This window comes from Hyla sarda, chromosome 9 (assembly GCF_029499605.1).
Source record: "Hyla sarda isolate aHylSar1 chromosome 9, aHylSar1.hap1, whole genome shotgun sequence".
NCBI classification, from domain to species: domain Eukaryota; kingdom Metazoa; phylum Chordata; class Amphibia; order Anura; family Hylidae; genus Hyla; species Hyla sarda.
In genome coordinates this window covers 178,299,720-178,319,838 of record NC_079197.1, presented here as the reverse complement: position 1 = coordinate 178,319,838, position 20,119 = coordinate 178,299,720, and the positions used below count along the sequence as shown (strand labels likewise).

The 20,119-nt window shown below is 40.2% G+C and overlaps 1 protein-coding gene across 5 annotated transcripts in view; it reads right to left on the bottom strand.

Moving 5' to 3' along the window:
* Positions 1 to 20,119, bottom strand: part of DACH2 (dachshund family transcription factor 2) — a 446,138-nt gene that overhangs the window by 211,750 nt on the left and 214,269 nt on the right. For all 5 annotated transcript variants that reach the window (XM_056538671.1, XM_056538672.1, XM_056538674.1 and 2 more), the window contains exon 2: positions 8,700 to 8,815. In XM_056538671.1, the coding sequence (XP_056394646.1) occupies positions 8,700 to 8,815 (116 nt within the window). The remainder of the gene's footprint in view (positions 1 to 8,699; positions 8,816 to 20,119) is intronic.

Sequence of the window (20,119 nt, the reverse complement as noted above, 5' to 3'; positions counted from 1 at the left end):
GAAGCGGTGGATGTCTCGACTTCTTGGCTGGGTAGTAGCTGATGACTGTCCTCTATTAGATCGTCCTCAGTAAATAGTGGAGCTGAACCCACAGCATAAGATACTTCTGTGGGGGAGGAAACAGCATAGGACAAAGGCAATGGGAGAACAGGGACTGCTCCCGGGCCATACCAACTAAGGGTTGTGTCTGAGGAACCCACTGACTGTTGACTGGGGGTGTCAGATGTCACTTGTGAATAAGTGGATGACCGAGTTAACCAATTGATGACGGCAGATGGGTTGCTGGTCGAAACACGACTGCTTGCTCATACCAGGAGCTCAGGTCTCTCGCTGCGACTCCTGTTGCCACTCGCCCCTAGTCTGCTGAGACCTGTGCCTGATGAATTTAGGCCTCTGCCACTTCATTTTCCACGTCCTGGCACTTCTTTGTCTGACATACATAGTGCATTTATGAGGGGAGGACAATACGCTCCACTATGCTTAAAACAGTATTTGTCTACAACAGCAGCAGGTATGTACTTTTGGCTGGCCTTTCACAGTATCTAGGCCCTTAAGACTTTAACAGGAACAAAATGGTACACCACCTAGATGTACGTATGTGGTAAGCACTTATGAGGGGAATACAATACGCTCCACTACACTTAAAACAGTTTTTGTCTAAAACAGCAGCAGGTGTGTACTTTTGGCAGTAAGTAGGCCTTTAAGACTTTAAAGGAACGAAATGGTACTCTACCTATGTACGCATAGATTACACTTAATAGAGGACAGTACTCTCCTCTCCGCAACCTGTATTAGTCACTAATAGCAGGTTATTATGGCTTTTAGTGCTCTGCTCACCCTAACTGGCTGACTACTATTAGCTTTTCAGTTGTTGTACACACCAGTGCTGCAGCACACAGTCGCTGTGTACTACACCCAAAATTGCACTCTCTCTCTCAATCTCACTCCCTTCCCGATCAGTGCTTCTAGGCTGGATTTGGCCTTGAGGTGAATCGCTGCTGAAATTTTTTTTTCTGTGCAACACTCAGTGCTCTCTGTCCCTCTCTCTCTGCAATAGAATGCTGATGTGACTGGCTGCATGATGGCTGCCGATTATATAGGGCTGTGACATAACAGGGGTGACTGGCTGCTGATAGGCTGCATCCTGCATGTGATTCAGGGTCATCCTGCCTACCCGTGTTCCCGCCTTCAGAGAATTCCTTGCCCCATGTTCTGACATGTGGAGCCGCCATCTTAGATACCCTGGAGCCTGGACAGCACTAAATGGAGTTTAATGAAGCGGCAACATCCAGATACGTTGCAAAGCGAATTTTTCATGATATTTGTAACAAATTCGGATTGTCTGATTCAATTCGCTCAATCCTATTTGTTACAATTGTATCCTAGACATTCCTCTGTACTATACTGTTACCTGCAATGATACATTGTTGCAAACTATCAGGACGGATAAGAGATTTCTGCAGAGCTGTCTATAGGGTAATGCACATTATACAGAGATTTAAGCGGATGTTTTTGGATCTTTCTGTCCCTTTATGTTGCGTCCTCCTCCCCCGTGTCCAGGAATATTGAGGTGAAAAAGCCATTAACTAATGAGCTCGCAATGGTGCACGCTTCTGACTGTCTCTCGTTTTAACATCTTTTCTACTTGACATATGTTGCTGTGAATCATCAAGTACCAGGAGCCGAGGAGCTGGCGAGGACGGTCCACTATAAAGCAGAAGGTGACCTTGCCGAATATAAGACGTCTATTCGAGAACATTACACGTACATAAGAATAGAATACGGTCGGTAATGACATCACCGCCCGCCAGACTGTAACATAAAAACGTATCACGTAAAACTTATTCCATCATCATGTCCCCTCATCTTCAATAATCTTCCATGTCCGTCCATTATGCTACAATCACAACTAGAGCTGCGTTCACACTTGCGTTGGTTTCCATAGAAAACAAGGCTATAGGCTGCAAAGAGTCATGTGACCTTACAGCTGAAATCAGTATAACCCCATCTATGTACCCACAATGCACTGCATGCTGGTCGAAGAAGAGCAGAATTGTGAATGCAGCTCTGGATGCCATGAAGCCATTTTGAATATTTAAAGAATTGCTGGTTTAGATTTTAATTATTAATATTATATATATATATATATATATATATATATATATATATATTTTTTTTTACTAATTTCAATCAGAACTCAATAGATGGCAAATCCCAGTAATCCATAATCCATCCAAACAGACGCAAAACAAAGAAAAGGGCTAATTTTGGATCCATATTATTTACATTTTTTAAGTCCCCCCCCCCCCCCTATGGATGGTGATTTTTTTTTTTCCCCGATATGCAGGGATCAGTATGGATATTATTTAGGATTTCCAAAAACTTGCTAATCAGTGTAAGATTGCACCAGATTTTTTAATAGTGTTTCAACCTGTTTAAAAATCTGGCACATCTTACCACGGTTTAGGCTTAGTCTGCATTCCCTTTTAGAAGGCAAAGTTAAAGGGGTACTCCGCTGAACACATCTTATCCCCTATCCAAAGGGGCCGCAGCAGATATTGCGGGGGTCTCCGGCAGCGGGACCCCCGCAATCTAACATCTTGTCCCTATCCTTTGGATGTTTTCAGCGAAGTACCCCTTTAAGGCAAGTTTTTTTGGGGGGCGAAGACTGTTAAAATTGGTGCGATTTAAGCCTCGTCACTGTCTCCATCCTTTAAAAAACTGAATTGGCACACAGGGTGTAAACAAGGTAAAATTCTATTTAAAAAAAAAAATTACACACAAAAAAAAGGGCAAATTTAGTTTTGAGTATTCCCTCCCAATGTTTTTTTTTTTTTTTTTTAAACTGCATGTTCTATTTTGGCATAGTTCACACATCCATAGTAACGTCCAAAAAATATTTTAAATAAATCAACATAAAAACAGCAAGAATAAATACAATTGTAACAAAAAACACACAAAAATAAACATGTTATAAAAAAAAAATGATGATGATGACGATTAGGATGAAGATGAAAAAAGAAAATATTACAACAAAATACAAAATGGATACATAATGAGAAGGGACACATATAAAAATATAAATAGTGCATCCATATTTAATCCGTATTTTCATACAAAAGCGTGAATGAGGCCTAACAGAGTCAGACTACACAGAGTAGTCTGTAACCATGGAGACACAGTGATCTCCTAGGACAGTGTTTCCCAACCAGGGGTGCCTCCAGCTGTTGCAAAACTAGAATTTCCAGCATGCCCGGACAGCAGAGTTATAGTTTTGCAACAGCTGGAGGCAAACTGGATGGGAATTACTGGCCTAGGAGCTTCATACGTAAAACGTTGCAGCAGACGGCCATTGTTTTTAATGGGATTCCGCTGAACCGTGCACACTGCAGAAATCCTGCAGCAAAAATTCAAATTCTGGACAATGCAGAAAAAATAAAAAAGGAAAGTGTAAATTCTTTCTGTGCAATCCGCTCATAATTGCGTTGCTGTCAATAGAGACGGTGCATTTTTGAGCGACCAAAGCGCCGGCTTCTTATAATCCCAAATATCTATTCCATCTATTGGTTATTTACGGTAAATCGTGTGACTTCTGGTGGTTTGGCTCAACCGCATAAATTAGTTTGCGGTCGCAGCGATATGTCACGGCGGCCACAGGGATACGCCGTATGGGGGCGACATCTTATTTCCAGCGCACTTCATTAGGGGATGAACATATGGCTTCCGTCCGCATTCTTCGGATTTTCCTAAAACCTCCGAGATGTCGCAGCCTCTCACAAAGTCACTGCCACTGCAAGTGTTAATTAACAATTCCTTGTGACTCGCCATATGCCGCGCCGTATATAACATTTACGAGGAGCGTAATTTATGCTATTTGTGCATCCGGACTTAATCAAGTTAAATCAATTCCAGGCAGGACTCAAGCGCTTTGCATATTTCAGGAGGCGGGACAGTCTTGTATTCATGTCACATTGTATCCATTGGTGTTGTCCATAGCAACCACATCATTTAGTTTAAAAAAAATAAAGAAGAAAAATAGCGATTTCTTGTATCGATTATAACATAGTTTAAAAATGTTCAATCCTTTACTGACACAGATAAATACAAAACAGATTCCATATGGTTACACATTGTATCTGTTTGTGGTGTGACTGACAGTTTAGGGGCGTGGACTATGTTTTACTGACCACACCCATCGGAGATAAGGGGGTGCCGATGAGCTGTTGTTGCAAATCCAAATGCAGTGTAGAAATTATGGCAACTAATGCACGCTGTAGTGTAGCCTAAGGACGTGTTTACACAGTAAGGCTCGTGCACACTAGGGAATTTTGGAGCGGAAGAATTCCACTTGGAAATTCCATTGCAGCAGAGTCCTATTACTGTCAATGGGATTCCACTGCATGGTGCACACTGCAGAATGTCAGCGGCGGAACTTTCCCCTACCGCAATTCATCTGATACAAGAATGAACATTTCTGCAACTGAGTTTTCCACTTGGAAATTTAGCTGTGTGAATAGGACCGAGGTCACAGCGCATTTTTCTGTTACAGTACATTTAATCTTGAGGAAAGGATATAAGGATGAGATAAGAGGATGAGATAAGAGGATGTAATATGAGGTTGGGATATGAAGATAAGATATGAGGTCAAGATATGAGGTCAGGATGCGAGGACTGTATATGAGGACGGCTATGTGAACGAGATATAAGAACAAAATATGAGGTCGGCAATATAAGGTTGGGATATGAGGTTGGGATAGGAGGTCAAGGTATTAGGATGGGATATGAAGACAGAATAGGAGGTCAAGATATGAGGAGGGGATGTGAGGACAAGATATGAGGTAGGGATAGGAAGTCAAGATAGGAGGTCGAGATATGAGGATAGGATGTGAGGACAGGATATGAGGACAAGGATGTGAGGTTGGGATATGAGGTCAGGATACGAAGTGGAGATATGAGGACGGGATATGAGGTCGGGATATAAGGTGGGGTTATAGGGACGGAATTTTGGGGCAATATATGAGGAAGGGATATGAGGTCAAGATATGAAGACAGAATAGGAGGTCAGGATATGAGGTCGGGATATAAGGTTGGGTTAATGCGAAGGAATTTAGGAGAAATATACAAGGACAGGATATGAAGACAGGATATGAGGTTGGACATATGAGGATAGGAATATGAGGTAGTGATATAAGAACAGGATATGAAGTGGAGATATGAAGTGGGGATATGAAGGTGAGATATGAGGTCAGGATATGAGGCAGGGATATGAGGTTGGGTTATGGGGATGGACTTTAGGGGCAATATATGAGGACAAGATATGAGGTTGAGACAGGTGACAGAATATGAGGTTGGGATATGAAGATAACAAGATATGAGGTCGTCAATATGAGGTCAGGATATAAGGACTGCTATGTAAACGAAGGACGAAATAGCAGGTCGGCAATATAAGGTTGGGATATGAGGTTGGGTTATGGGGAACAGACTTTAGGAGCAATATATGAGTACAGGATATGAGGTCAAGATATGAAGATGGGATATGAGGTCAGGACATTAGGTTGGGATATGAGGATGGGTCATGGGGACAGAATTTAGGGGCAATATATGAGGATGGGATATTAGGTCAAGATATGAGTTTGGGATATGAAGTCGGGTTATGGGGACGGAATTTAGGGCAATACATGAGGAAGTGATTGGAGGACGAGAGCGACATTGTTGCTTTGCCTCTCCCACAAGGTTTAGGAAGGAAGATTGGGCAATGTTGGGTCCGCAGCTAGAAGAATAATCAAACATTAATATGACCCAATAAGATACAATGTGACAGTATCACAGAGCTGAGCTCTAGTTGTAGAGATTCAGCACAATCTGCGCCTCCCAAAGACAATTACAGGAGGACGGATCGGGGTCAGCGCTGACAGTCACATATTACACATCAAACTCAACAAATGCAGAAAAATAATAAACCCAACAGAATTTTCTGTTCTTTAAATGTGATAATTTGTTATTTCCCCCGGAGACGCGGCGGTCGGTGAAGCATAAATTACTAAGAAGGTGGTCATGGTGGGGGAAGGGTAATATGAGATTTGCGGATCTTCGGATGTTTGTTTATATGTCCGTCCTGCGTTACATATATTATATTGTTTTGGGGACAGATGGGATGTAATGCACCATAGGATGCGCCATCTATCACCGTGACAGTGCTCAGGTTCCTCGCGATCTCTTCACCACAGGGAAAAAGGACAAGACTCACGTCTGCGGCGGCGCTAACCGGACGAGTGACGTTTGGCAGCGGTTCTGCCGCTCATTAATTTAATCATATTAATTTATTACTTGTACACATCAGAGGGATTGTCAGATCTAAAGGATTCTGGGCCGTGAGGATCCCAAAAGGATGAGGACATGACGGTTACCTGTCAGCGAACATCCCCGATAATAGACAGAGCGACCGAGCAGGACGCAGAACACTACGATTATACTAAACGAAAAAATGTGAATTATTACAACAAAGTTATCTCCAAACTGTGGGGTGAGGGGATCAGACGTCATTCTCTTATAATAGATCCCATAGGATTCCACCTGTAACCTCATAAAGAAGTCTGGAAATCACCAGAGCAACCTGCAGACACTGAACATGCAGGGAGTGCTGGGAGATTTCAGCTGAAGCCGGAAGAACAATGAAGACAACTCTGCAGTATAAGGGTATGTTCACACTGAAGAATTCTACAGGAATTCAAGCAGAAAAATTTCTGTCCGGAAAAAACGCTTTCGATTTAGCAGAAATTCCGCACGGAAAATGAGCTAATTACATGTATCAGTGGGCTGTGATTTCTAGCTTTTCCATGTCGATTCCACATGAATTTCGTGTAAATTTTACCATTGACTTCAATGGACTTCTGCTCACGTATTCCGCAAGAAGAATGAACATGTTCTTTCTTCTAGTGGAACGGAATTCTGCAGCGGAATTTTCTCAGTGTGAACAGTGCAGAGAAAAATACATTGAAGTCAATGGAAAAAACAAATGATAATTATTTCTGAGCGGAGAATTCAACAGTGACCTCACCAGCAGAATAGTGAGTACAGCTCTGGAGTATAATACAGGATATAACTCAGGATCAGTACAGGATAAGTAATGTAATGTATGTACACAGTGACCTCACCAGCAGAATAGTGAGTACAGCTCTGGAGTATAATACAGGATATAACTCAGGATCAGTACAGGATAAGTAATGTAATGTATGTACACAGTGACCTCACCAGCAGAATAGTGAGTACAGCTCTGGAGTATAATACAGGATATAACTCAGGATCAGTACAGGATAAGTAATGTAATGTATGTGCACAGTGATCTCACCAGCAGAATAGTGAGTACAGCTCTGGGGTATAATATAGGATATAACTCAGGATCAGTACAGGATAAGTAATGTAATGTATGTACACAGTGACCTCACCAGCAGAATAGTGAGTACAGCTCTGGAGTATAATACAGGATATAACTCAGGATCAGTACAGGATAAGTAATGTAATGTATGTACACAGTGACCTCACCAGCAGAATAGTGAGTACAGCTCTGGAGTATAATACAGGATATAACTCAGGATCAGTACAGGATAAGTAATGTAATGTATGTGCACAGTGATCTCACCAGCAGAATAGTGAGTACAGCTCTGGGGTATAATATAGGATATAACTCAGGATCAGTACAGGATAAGTAATGTAATGTATGTACACAGTGACCTCACCAGCAGAATAGTGAGTACAGCTCTGGAGTATAATACAGGATATAACTCAGGATCAGTACAGGATAAGTATTGTAATGTATGTACACAGTGACCTCACCAGCAGAATAGTGAGTGCAGCTCTGGAGTATAATACAGGATATAACTCAGGATCAGTACAGGATAAGTAATGTAATGTATGTACACAGTGACCTCACCAGCAGAATAGTGAGTACAGCTCTGGAGTATAATACAGGATATAACTCAGGATCAGTACAGGATAAGTAATGTAATGTATGTACACAGTGACCTCACCAGCAGAATAGTGAGTACAGCTCTGGAGTATAATACAGGATATAACTCAGGATCAGTACAGGATAAGTAATGTAATGTATGTACACAGTGACCTCACCAGCAGAATAGTGAGTACAGCTCTGGAGTATAATACAGGATATAACTCAGGATCAGTACAGGATAAGTAATGTAATGTATGTACACAGTGACCTCACCAGCAGAATAGTGAGTACAGCTCTGGAGTATAATACAGGATATAACTCAGGATCAGTACAGGATAAGTAATGTAATGTATGTACACAGTGACCTCACCAGCAGAATAGTGAGTACAGCTCTGGAGTATAATACAGGATATAACTCAGGATCAGTACAGGATAAGTAATGTAATGTATGTACACAGTGACCTCACCAGCAGAATAGTGAGTACAGCTCTGGAGTATAATACAGGATATAACTCAGGATCAGTATAGGACTACAGAAGTACATGGATCTCTGGTCTTCTCTGCCCCACTGAACCAGCTCTAGATGAATTACCCCAAATTAACCAAAAACCTCAGCCCCTGAACTCCATCATGAGGACTTAGTCCCTGCAGCAGACAGTGCCTCTCTACCTTTAGTTGGGGCCCATTACATGATTATTAGTTTATTCACAGCGGATAAGATATTTGGGCGACGTGTAATAGATTTTATTACCTGTGGGGGAGATCAGTCCGGGAGACAAGAGACTCTGCACTCCGTGCGGCAGCAGACGAGCGTTCTCCTGAATCGCGACTCCCAGCGATCGCTTCGGGGGCCTACCGGGCCTGGAACTGTGGGGACACAAGAAGAGAACGTATGAGCGAATCCCTATAGGAAACATTCTGCCTCTACAGCTGTGTTTCCCAACCGCGGTGCCTCCAGCTGTTGCAAAACTACAACTCCCAGCATGCCCGGACAGCCAAAGGCTGTCCGGGCATGCTGGGAGTTGTAGTTTTGCAACAGCTGGAGGCACACTGGTTGGGAAACACTGCTCTACAGAGTTAATGACACACAGACAATTAGGAGAACGCACTGACATTATTTTGGAAATGAAGCTCAGACGAGGAAAAGTTCTGCGGATTTCTAGCAAATATTATATTTTGGTTACAACCAAATCTCTGCTTGCTGTCAATAAATGGAACTTTTTTTATTCAAATCCACAAGATAAAAACTAAAACACTGCTAAGGATTCATTGCCGTAGTATTTAGGACGTCAATTCTGTGAACTGAACAGCCTGGACTCCAGACTGCAACATGTCACCTACACTGATACATTGTAACAAAATATCAAAGCAAGAAGAATATATATGTTTAGCTGCTGTGTTTACTACACAAATAAGTGTATCAGAAAGATTTTCATCATTTTGAGAAGTTTATCACTTAATTGTCCTCGCCTTTTCCTCGCCATGTCCTTGCATGGAGGTGAAATGGGTGGAGCTACAGTGAGGTAGCCCTGCCCCTCTGCATAGACCCCCCCACCTCATGTCGGGATCAGCCCCCGGGGAGCGCTCAGAGGGGATTTAAAGGGGTACTCCGGTGAAAACCTTTTTTCTTTTAAATCAACTGGTGCCAGAAAGTTAAATATATTTGTAAATTACTTCTATTAAAAAATCTTAATCCTTCCAGTACTTATTAGCTGCTGAATGCTACAGAGGAAATTCCTTTCTTTTTGGAACACTGATGACATCACGAGCACAGTGCTCCCTGCTGACATCTTTGTCCATTTTAGCAACCGTGCATAGCAGATGTATACTAAGGTCAGCATGGTGGCTCAGTGGTTAGCACTTCTGCCTTGCAGTGCTGGGGCCTTGGGTTCAAATCCCACTAAGGACAACAATAAATAAAGAGTTATTATTATTATTATTATTATTATTATTATTATTATAATGACGTCAGCAAAGAGCACTGTGCTCGTGATGTCATCAGAGAGCATTCCAAAAAGAAAAGAATTTCCTCTGTAGTATTCAGCAGCTAATAAGTACAGGAAGGTTTAAGATTTTTTAATAGAAGTAATTTACAAATCTGTTTAACTTTTGGGACCAGTTGATTTAAAAAAAAAAAAGGTTTTCACCGGAGTACCCCTTTAACTCTGATTTGTGTCAATGTGCGATATATTACAGATCTGACTGATAACGTGAAGAATTAACAATCCTTAAAATATTACAGCGAGCAGCGCACATCTCCGGGTGCCACTTATCTTGCGTATAATCAGCTCTCGTATCCTCGGGCTCAGACTACAAAATAACAAATTATCATTCAATTTGGACAAGTTATTAAAAGAATATATCGTGTTAATCTCTTCATTTCAGTAGAAAAGAAGAGTTTACTGAGTCGCAGGCTACAACATGGCCTCTAAAAGATATAAATAAAGCTTTTGTGTGATAGATAGATATGAGATAGATAGATATGAGATAGATATGAGATAGATATGAGATAGATAGATATGAGATAGATAGATATGAGATAGATATGAGATAGATATGAGATAGATATGAGATAGATAGATAGATAGATATAAATTAGTAGAATTCCGCAGCACACAATCCAAGTAGATGAAAAAAGTGAAGTTTTATTCCATAAACAGGTGAAAGTTACAGCGACGTTTCAACCAGCTCTCCTGGTCTTTCTCAAGCATAACACAAGTGAACAAAAGGACCCATTTTATGGGCTATACAATTACAAATCCAATTTAGTGAAAAAAGTACAAAATCAATATAAAGTGTACAAAATTCAAACAGTACATCTCATAAACAAGTGTAAAAATATGTGTCAAATATATCTATATTCAATATATTATATAAATATAAACGTGAATCCCAAAATCATATAAAATCCCTAATAAGGTTCTGATCACCTATTCAGAACAGATGTGTGAGAGTTAAAAAATCATTAAAAAACAATATTTGCAGTAACGGATCTGGGGATCACTCACCGCCATAATGGAGAATGTAAGCGTGGGTGAAAAGCGACTGCGCATGTGCGCCCAAGTACTATAGCGGAAGTCAGGGGATGTATCTAACATGTAGTCATGGTGACCATGTATGTACTGAGAGCGTCGGCCCTACTGCGCATTCTCGTGGTGTTCCAAGCCTCGCTCTCATATCAGGAGCTCCGTCTCCCACTGCGCACGCGCGCAGTGTTCCAGGCCTCGTTCTCATACCTATCAGCTCATCTGGCGTCCCGGTCACCATGGTAATGTGTCATGTGATCAAATAGTAAGTAAACAAATGAAAAAATATAAAAATAAGAAAAAAATGAACCAAAATAAAATTAAATAGTAAAATTAATAAAATTAATCAAAATGAAAATGGGACGGTCTAGTTATTTCAAATATTCATACAGATCCCACATATACATTGAGACGTGTGGCTGCAGACCCGAGTAGCGGGCACAATGAAGTGTCCACACTCTGATCCGCTGGAGCACGGCATCCAGTGGTAGCCATAATCTGAGGTCACCACTGCAACCAGCTCTCTATTCCACCACATATGTCCTAATCTTAGGTTAAAGAGGGGGACTGTAATTAGATTATTGGAACTGCGTCCAGGTATGACTCATCCCATAGCTGTTGGCAACAGCACAATTAAAAAATAAAACAAAATAATTGAAAAATAATACTAAAAGAAAATATAATGAAAAAAATATAAATAATATGGGATAAAATTAAATAAAAATAAGGAATAGAAATAAAAATTAAAATAAAAAAATGAAAAAAAAAAAATTAAATAAATAAACAAAATACTAAATAAAATTGTGTATAATAATATGGTGTACTACATATATGATATGTATATCAAAATTAATGGATAACACATATGTAATATACATCCCCGACTTCCGACAAAAAAATATATATATATCAAACAATAACTAGATTAAGTGTTATTTATTGTAAATAACACTTAATCTAGTTATTGTTTGATATATATATATTTTTTTGTCGGAAGTCGGGGATGTATATTACATATGTGTTATCCATTAATTTTGATATACATATCATATATGTAGTACACCATATTATTATACACAATTTTATTTAGTATTTTGTTTATTTATTTAATTTTTTTTTTTTTCATTTTTTTATTTTAATTTTTATTTCTATTCCTTATTTTTATTTAATTTTATCCCATATTATTTATATTTTTTTCATTATATTTTCTTTTAGTATTATTTTTCAATTATTTTGTTTTATTTTTTAATTGTGCTGTTGCCAACAGCTATGGGATGAGTCATACCTGGACGCAGTTCCAATAATCTAATTACAGTCCCCCTCTTTAACCTAAGATTAGGACATATGTGGTGGAATAGAGAGCTGGTTGCAGTGGTGACCTCAGATTATGGCTACCACTGGATGCCGTGCTCCAGCGGATCAGAGTGTGGACACTTCATTGTGCCCGCTACTCGGGTCTGCAGCCACACGTCTCAATGTATATGTGGGATCTGTATGAATATTTGAAATAACTAGACCGTCCCATTTTCATTTTGATTAATTTTATTAATTTTACTATTTAATTTTATTTTGGTTCATTTTTTTCTTATTTTTATATTTTTTCATTTGTTTACTTACTATTTGATCACATGACACATTACCATGGTGACCGGGACGCCAGATGAGCTGATAGGTATGAGAACGAGGCCTGGAACACTGCGCGCGTGCGCAGTGGGAGACGGAGCTCCTGATATGAGAGCGAGGCTTGGAACACCACGAGAATGCGCAGTAGGGCCGACGCTCTCAGTACATACATGGTCACCATGACTACATGTTAGATACATCCCCTGACTTCCGCTATAGTACTTGGGCGCACATGCGCAGTCGCTTTTCACCCACGCTTACATTCTCCATTATGGCGGTGAGTGATCCCCAGATCCGTTACTGCAAATATTGTTTTTTAATGATTTTTTAACTCTCACACATCTGTTCTGAATAGGTGATCAGAACCTTATTAGGGATTTTATATGATTTTGGGATTCACGTTTATATTTATATAATATATTGAATATAGATATATTTGACACATATTTTTACACTTGTTTATGAGATGTACTGTTTGAATTTTGTACACTTTATATTGATTTTGTACTTTTTTCACTAAATTGGATTTGTAATTGTATAGCCCATAAAATGGGTCCTTTTGTTCACTTGTGTTATGCTTGAGAAAGACCAGGAGAGCTGGTTGAAACGTCGCTGTAACTTTCACCTGTTTATGGAATAAAACTTCACTTTTTTCATCTACTTGGATTGTGTGCTGCGGAATTCTACTAATTTATATTACATATAGGACCATTAACCAAGGTCCGGCTCTGCGTGCACCGCTCTTTTTCTTTTTCTTTTTTAAGGGGTGCTGTTTCTTTTGGATTACTGTTGTAGATAGATAGATAGATATGAGATAGATAGATATGAGATAGATTGATATGAGATAGATTGATATGAGATAGATTGATATGAGATAGATAGATATGAGATAGATAGATAGATAGATAGATATGAGATAGATTGATATGAGATAGATAGATAGATATGAGATAGATTGAGATAGACAGATATGAGATAGATTGATTTGAGATATATAGATAGATAGATAGATAGATAGATAGATAGATAGATAGATATGAGATAGATATGAGATAGATAGTAAAGGAGTGAGAGGTGAAGTAGTTCCTGGTGACTCAGGGTGGTCCCTTTATGTAAGACTGTGTTTCCCAACCATGCCCGGACTGCGTATGCTGGGAGTTGTAGCTTTGCTGCTGCTGGAGGAACCCTGGTTGGGAAACACTGATGTAAGATGATGGATAAGTCTCCAGGCGGCGGCCCAGATAACAGAATTACCTTCATCTATCAGCAGGTTTTTACACCTGGCCCAGAAAACCTCATGTAAGACATGAGAATCATTTCCAGATCTGCTGCACAAAAATGTAGGAAAATAAAGCTACATCTCTACACACTGTGCTCTCCACCGCAATAATCGGAATTATTCACTTACATTCCTAGAAAAGTCCCTGCAATAAAATCTGTCTTCTGCAAATCAAGTCCCATCATGGAACAGATCAGTGACTGTCAGGGAAAATACAGGGATGATACAGGGAAAATACAGAGAAGATACCGGGAAAATACAGGGATGATACAGGGAAAATACAGGGAGAATACAGGGAAAATACAGGGAGAATACAGGGAGGATACAGGGAGGATACAGGGAGGATACAGGGAGGATACAGGGAAAATACAGGGAAAATACAGGGAAAATACAGGGAAGATACAGGGAAAATACAGGGAGAATACAGGGAGGATACAGGGAAAATACAGGGAGGATACAGGGAAAATACAGGGAGGATACAGGGAAAATACAGGGAGGATACAGGGAGGATACAGGGAGGATACAGGGAGGATACAGGGAAAATACAGGGAAAATACAGGGAAAATACAGGGAAAATACAGGGATGATACAGGGAAAATACAGGGAGAATACAGGGAGGATACAGGGAAAATACAGGGAGGATACAGGGAAAATACAGGGAGGATACAGTGAAAATACAACGAGGATACAGGGAAAATACAGGGAGGATACAGGGAAAATACAGGGAGGATACAGGGAAGATACAGGGATGATACAGGGATGATACAGGGAAAATACAGGGAGAATACAGGGAGGATACAGGGGAAATACGGGGAGGATACAGGGGAAATACAGGGAGGATACAGGGAAAATACAGGGAAAATACAGGGAAAATACAGGGAAAATACAGGGAGGATACAGGGAAAATACAGGGAAGATACAGGGAAAATACAGGGAGGATACAGGGAAAATACAGGGAGGATACAGGGAAAATACAACGAGGATACAGGGAAAATACAGGGAGGATACAGGGAAAATACAACGAGGATACAGGGAAAATACAGGGAGGATACAGGGAAAATACAGGGAGGATACAGGGAAAATACAGGGATGATACAGGGATGATACAGGGAAAATACAGGGAGAATACAGGGAGGATACAGGGGAAATACAGGGAGGATACAGGGGAACTACAGGGAGGATACAGGGAAAATACAGGGAGGATACAGGGAAAATACAGGGATGATACAGGGATGATACAGGGATGATACAGGGAAAATACAGGGAGAATACAGGGAGGATACAGGGAAAATACAGGGAAAATACAGGGAAACTACAGGGAGGATACAGGGAAAATACAGGGAAAATACAGGGAAAATACAGGGAAAATACAGGGAAAATACAGGGAAAATACAGGGAAAATACAGGGAGGATACAGGGAAAATACAGGGAAGATACAGGGAAAATACAGGGAGGATACAGGGAAAATACAGGGATGATACAGGGAAAATACAGGGAGAATACAGGGAGGATACAGGGGAAATACAGGGAGGATACAGGTAGGATACAGGGAAAATACAGGGAAAATACAGGTAGAATACAGGGAGGATACATGGGAAATACAGGGATGATACAGGGAAAATACAGGGATGATACAGGGGAAATACAGGGAAAATACAGGGAGGATACAGGGAAAATACAGGAATGATACAGGGAAAATACAGGGATGATACAGGGAGAATACAGGGAGGATACAGGAGAAATACAGGGAGGATACAGGGAGGATACAGGGAGGATACAGGGAGAGTACAGGGAGGATACAGGGAGGATACAGGGAGGATACAGGGAAAATACAGGGAGGATACAGGGAGGGTACAGGGAAAATATAGGGAGGGTACAGGGAGGATACAGGGAGGATACAGGGAAAATACAGGGAAAATAATGGGAGGGTACAGGGAAAATACAGGGAGGGTACAGGGAGAATACAGGGAAAATACAGGGAGAATACAGGGAGGGTACAGGGAGGATACAGGGAGGATACAGGGAGGGTACAGGGAGGATACAGGGAGGATACAGGGAGAATACATGGAGGGTCCCAGAAGACAGTGAAATGCACCAGTGGAGAAGCATCAAATGGTCTAAAAGTGCAAAACAGCCTTTGACTGCCCGAGCATGCTGGGAGTTGTAGTTTTGCAACAGCTGGAGGCACCCTGGTTGGACAACCCTGGTGTAACCTGTGTGCTGTCTCAGACAGAAACAAATGATAAAGAAACAATGTTACGTATGTGAGAATTCTCCTACAATATATGCACAAAAAACAAACAGAATGACCTAGTGGTGGCAGCACTGAGCCCCTCTCCGGCCTCGTTCTCTAATTGCGCCCTGATTATTCGTGAATGTCTTTACGCTCCTGTTTAATCGTCCTCATTTCTTTGTCTCCGTTTAGATTAAGATTTTCATTAACTTTAAAGTTTAATTAACAAGTAAAACAAATCAGCAGCAAAAGAGAAGCCAGGGACGTGAGAGACGGTTACTGAGCCAAGCAGTCCCAGCTAAGGACCCCCCCCAACATGACACCTCAATGTCTGATGAACTGACACCCCTAACTATGCCAAATGTGATATCTATGGTGTTACATAGGACTGCAGGAAACAACTACTACATTATCTGTACTCAGAGAGTTATCACTCTGTTATCTGTGGTGTTACATAGGACTGCAGGTCACATCTATACATTATCTGTACTCAGAGAGTTATCACTGTGTTATCTGTGGTGTTACATAGGACTGCAGGAAACAACTACTACATTATCTGTACTCAGAGAGTTATCACTGTGTGCTATATGTAGTGTTACATAGGACTGCAGGTCACATCTACTACATTATCTGTACTCAGAGAGTTATCACTGTGTTATCTGTGGTGTTACATAGGACTGCAGGTCACATCTACTACATTATCTGTACTCAGAGAGTTATCACTGTGTTATCTGTGGTGTTACATAGGACTGCAGGTCACATCTACTACATTATCTGTACTCAGAGAGTTATCACTGTTATCTGTGGTGTTACATAGGACTGCAGGTCACATCTACTACATTATCTGTACTCAGAGAGTTATCACTGTGTTATCTGTGGTGTTACATAGGACTGCAGGTCACATCTATACATTATCTGTACTCAGAGAGTTATCACTGTTATCTGTGGTGTTACATAGGACTGCAGGTCACATCTACTACATTATCTGTACTCAGAGTTATCACTGTGTGCTATATGTAGTGTTACATAGGACTGCAGGTCACATCTACTACATTATCTGTACTCAGAGAGTTATCACTGTGTTATCTGTGGTGTTACATAGGACTGCAGGTCACATTTACTACATTATCTGTACTCAGAGAGTTATCACTGTGTGCTATATGTAGTATTACATAGGACTGCAGGTAACACCCAATACACTGTCAATGACAAAGTCCACTCTGCTACAATATATATATATATATAACAGATCCGGACCGGGGAGCTGAATTATCTTGTAGCAGAAGCTGTAATAAGATTAATGGAAGTATTTTGTAGCCGCAGAACATTATTTCATTACATCCTATGGGATCAGCTGCGTTTCGGGATAATTTATTTGACATTTCGCCTTCATTCTCTCATTTCACTGAGGTAACTATAAATAACAAAGGAAAATTTTCAAAGAGATAAAACAATAAAAACACAATTCTCTGGTAGGAGATGCTAGACCCCCCCCCAATCGCATATCATGAGTTATAACAAATCCATAAAACGCGCAATGTTGACGAGACAGAGGAACAACACTGCAGCCGCGCTTGATCTTCTTAATGGAGATGAGGACATTGGAGACGCGTTTCACTCTGCTCTTCCCCTGATCTTCAGACTCTTATTCTGATCTCCTTCCTATTCATTCAGGTCAAAAGCAGCAACAACAAAATAAATAAAAAAAATAAAATAATAATAAAGAAAAGATGTTTTTAATAAATAAAATTATTAATTAAAAAAATAAAAACATTCTAAAATAAATAAATAAAATGAAAATTTAAATAAAATTATAAAAAAATAAAAACATTGAAAAATAAATACAAAAAAAGAAAGCAAATAAATAAAAAAAAACATGTTCCAATATAAATAAATAAATGAATAAATATAAAGATATTATAAAATAAAATAATTTAAAAAAAATAACAATATTAAAAACGAAATTCCCAAAGTCCTATAATGCAGCAGAGCCTGATCCCCTGGCCCATCAGATGTTTTCTTCTCCTGATCCTAAGAACAGGTTTTCTACAGTGATTCTACAAATTTACATTGGATTCCTCTCCAAATTTGTCAGTTCAAGATCTCTGCTTGCTGTCAGTGAGTGTGGACATTCAATGCCAATATCTAGAGCAGTGGTCTCCAAACTGTGGATCTCCAGCTGTGTTACAACTTGTAACAATGCATCCACTCTACTGGGAGTTGTAGTTTTGCAACAGCTGGAGGCCCGCAGTTTAGAAACCACTGCTCTGGAGGATGAAAACCTCTTGTAACAATGTATCCACTCTACTGGGAGTTGTAGTTGAGGTTTTGATCCTCTAGAGCAGTGGTCTCTAAACTGTGGGCCTCCAGCTGTTGCAAAACTGCAACTCCCAGCATGCCCGGACAGCCCTTGGCTGTCCGGGCATACTGGGAGTTGTAGTTTTGCAACAGCTGGAAGTCCACAGTTGGCTGCCTGGGCATGCTGAGAGTTGTAGTTTTGAAACAGCTGGAGCTCCACAGTTTGGAGACCACTGATCTAGAGGTTGAAACCCTCTTGCAACAATGTAGCCACTTTAGCTCATATACCTTTAGAACAACTGATAACATTGTTTCATTACAATACCCCATCAAAAACAGTTCTCAGTGCATTATGGGAGCTCAGCGGGGGTATCCACCCCCCACCCCCAGTAATGACACAGATTCCCCTCTGCATCTGTATTACAACCACAAGTCCCAGCCTGACCATGGGTCTGATGACCTGCAGATTGATCGGAACTTGTGGCCATTAAAGGGGTACTCCGGTGGAAAACTTTTTTTTTTTTTTTTAAATCAACTGGTGCCAGAAAGTTAAAGGGGTTATCCAGGTAAAAACTTTTTTTTATATATCAACTGGCTCCAGAAAGTTGAACAGATTTGTAAATTACTTCTATTACAAAATCTTAATCCTTTCAGTACTTATGAGCTTCTGAAGTTGAGTTGTTCTTTTCTGTCTAAGTGCTCTCTGATGACACATGTCTCGGGAACCGCCCAGTTTAGAAGCAAATCCCCATAGCAAACCTCTTCTAAACTGGGCAGTTCTAGAGACAGGTGTCATCAGAGAGCACTTAGAAAAGAACAACCTTAACTTCAGAAGCTCATAAGTACTGAAAGGATTAAGATTTTTTTTAATAGAAGTAATTTATAAATCTGTTTAACTTTCTGGAGCCAGTTGATATATATAAAAAGTTTATAGAGATTTGTAAATTACTTTTATTAAAAAAATCTTAATCCTTCCAGTACTTATTAGCTGCTGAATACTACAGAGGAAATTATTTTCTTTTTGGAACACAGTGCTCTCTGCTGACATCTCTGTCCATTTTAAGAACTATCCTGAGTAGGAGAAAATCCCCATAGAAAACATATGCTGCTCTGGACAGTTCCTAAAATGGACAGAGATGTCAGCAGAGAGCACTGTGCTCGTGATGTCAGCAGAGAGTTCTGTGTTCCAAAAAGAAAATAATTTTTCTCTGTAGTATTCAGCAGCTAATAAGTACTGGAAGGATTAAGATTTTTTTAATTTACAAATATGTTTAACTTTCTGGCACCAGTTGATAAAAAAAAAAAGAAAGTTTTCCACCGGAGTACCCCTTTAAAGAATTACAAAGATGCATCCATTGTACACTAGTGTGAACTCAGCCCTAGGTGACAGCACAATAGAGAAGGCAGCTCTAGATGTTGCTGGAGTTGGAGAGTTGTAAAGTTAAGGCAGTAAAAACAAGTAGGATTGTAAATGCAGCTCTGGATGTGACTGGAGTACAAGAAGTTACTGCACACTCTACTATATGTAGATCTCATCACTGATCTTGTCCCTTTAATAAAACCTGCTATGTGCGATGGCCGAGTATCCCATATAAAGCCAGCGCGGCCCCCGGTGAGCCCCATTCCTGGGAGACGACGCTGCCTATTTAGGGCATATCTCCTGCAGCGAGACCGCAAGATAAATCGCCTTAACATTTATTAAATTTTTATTC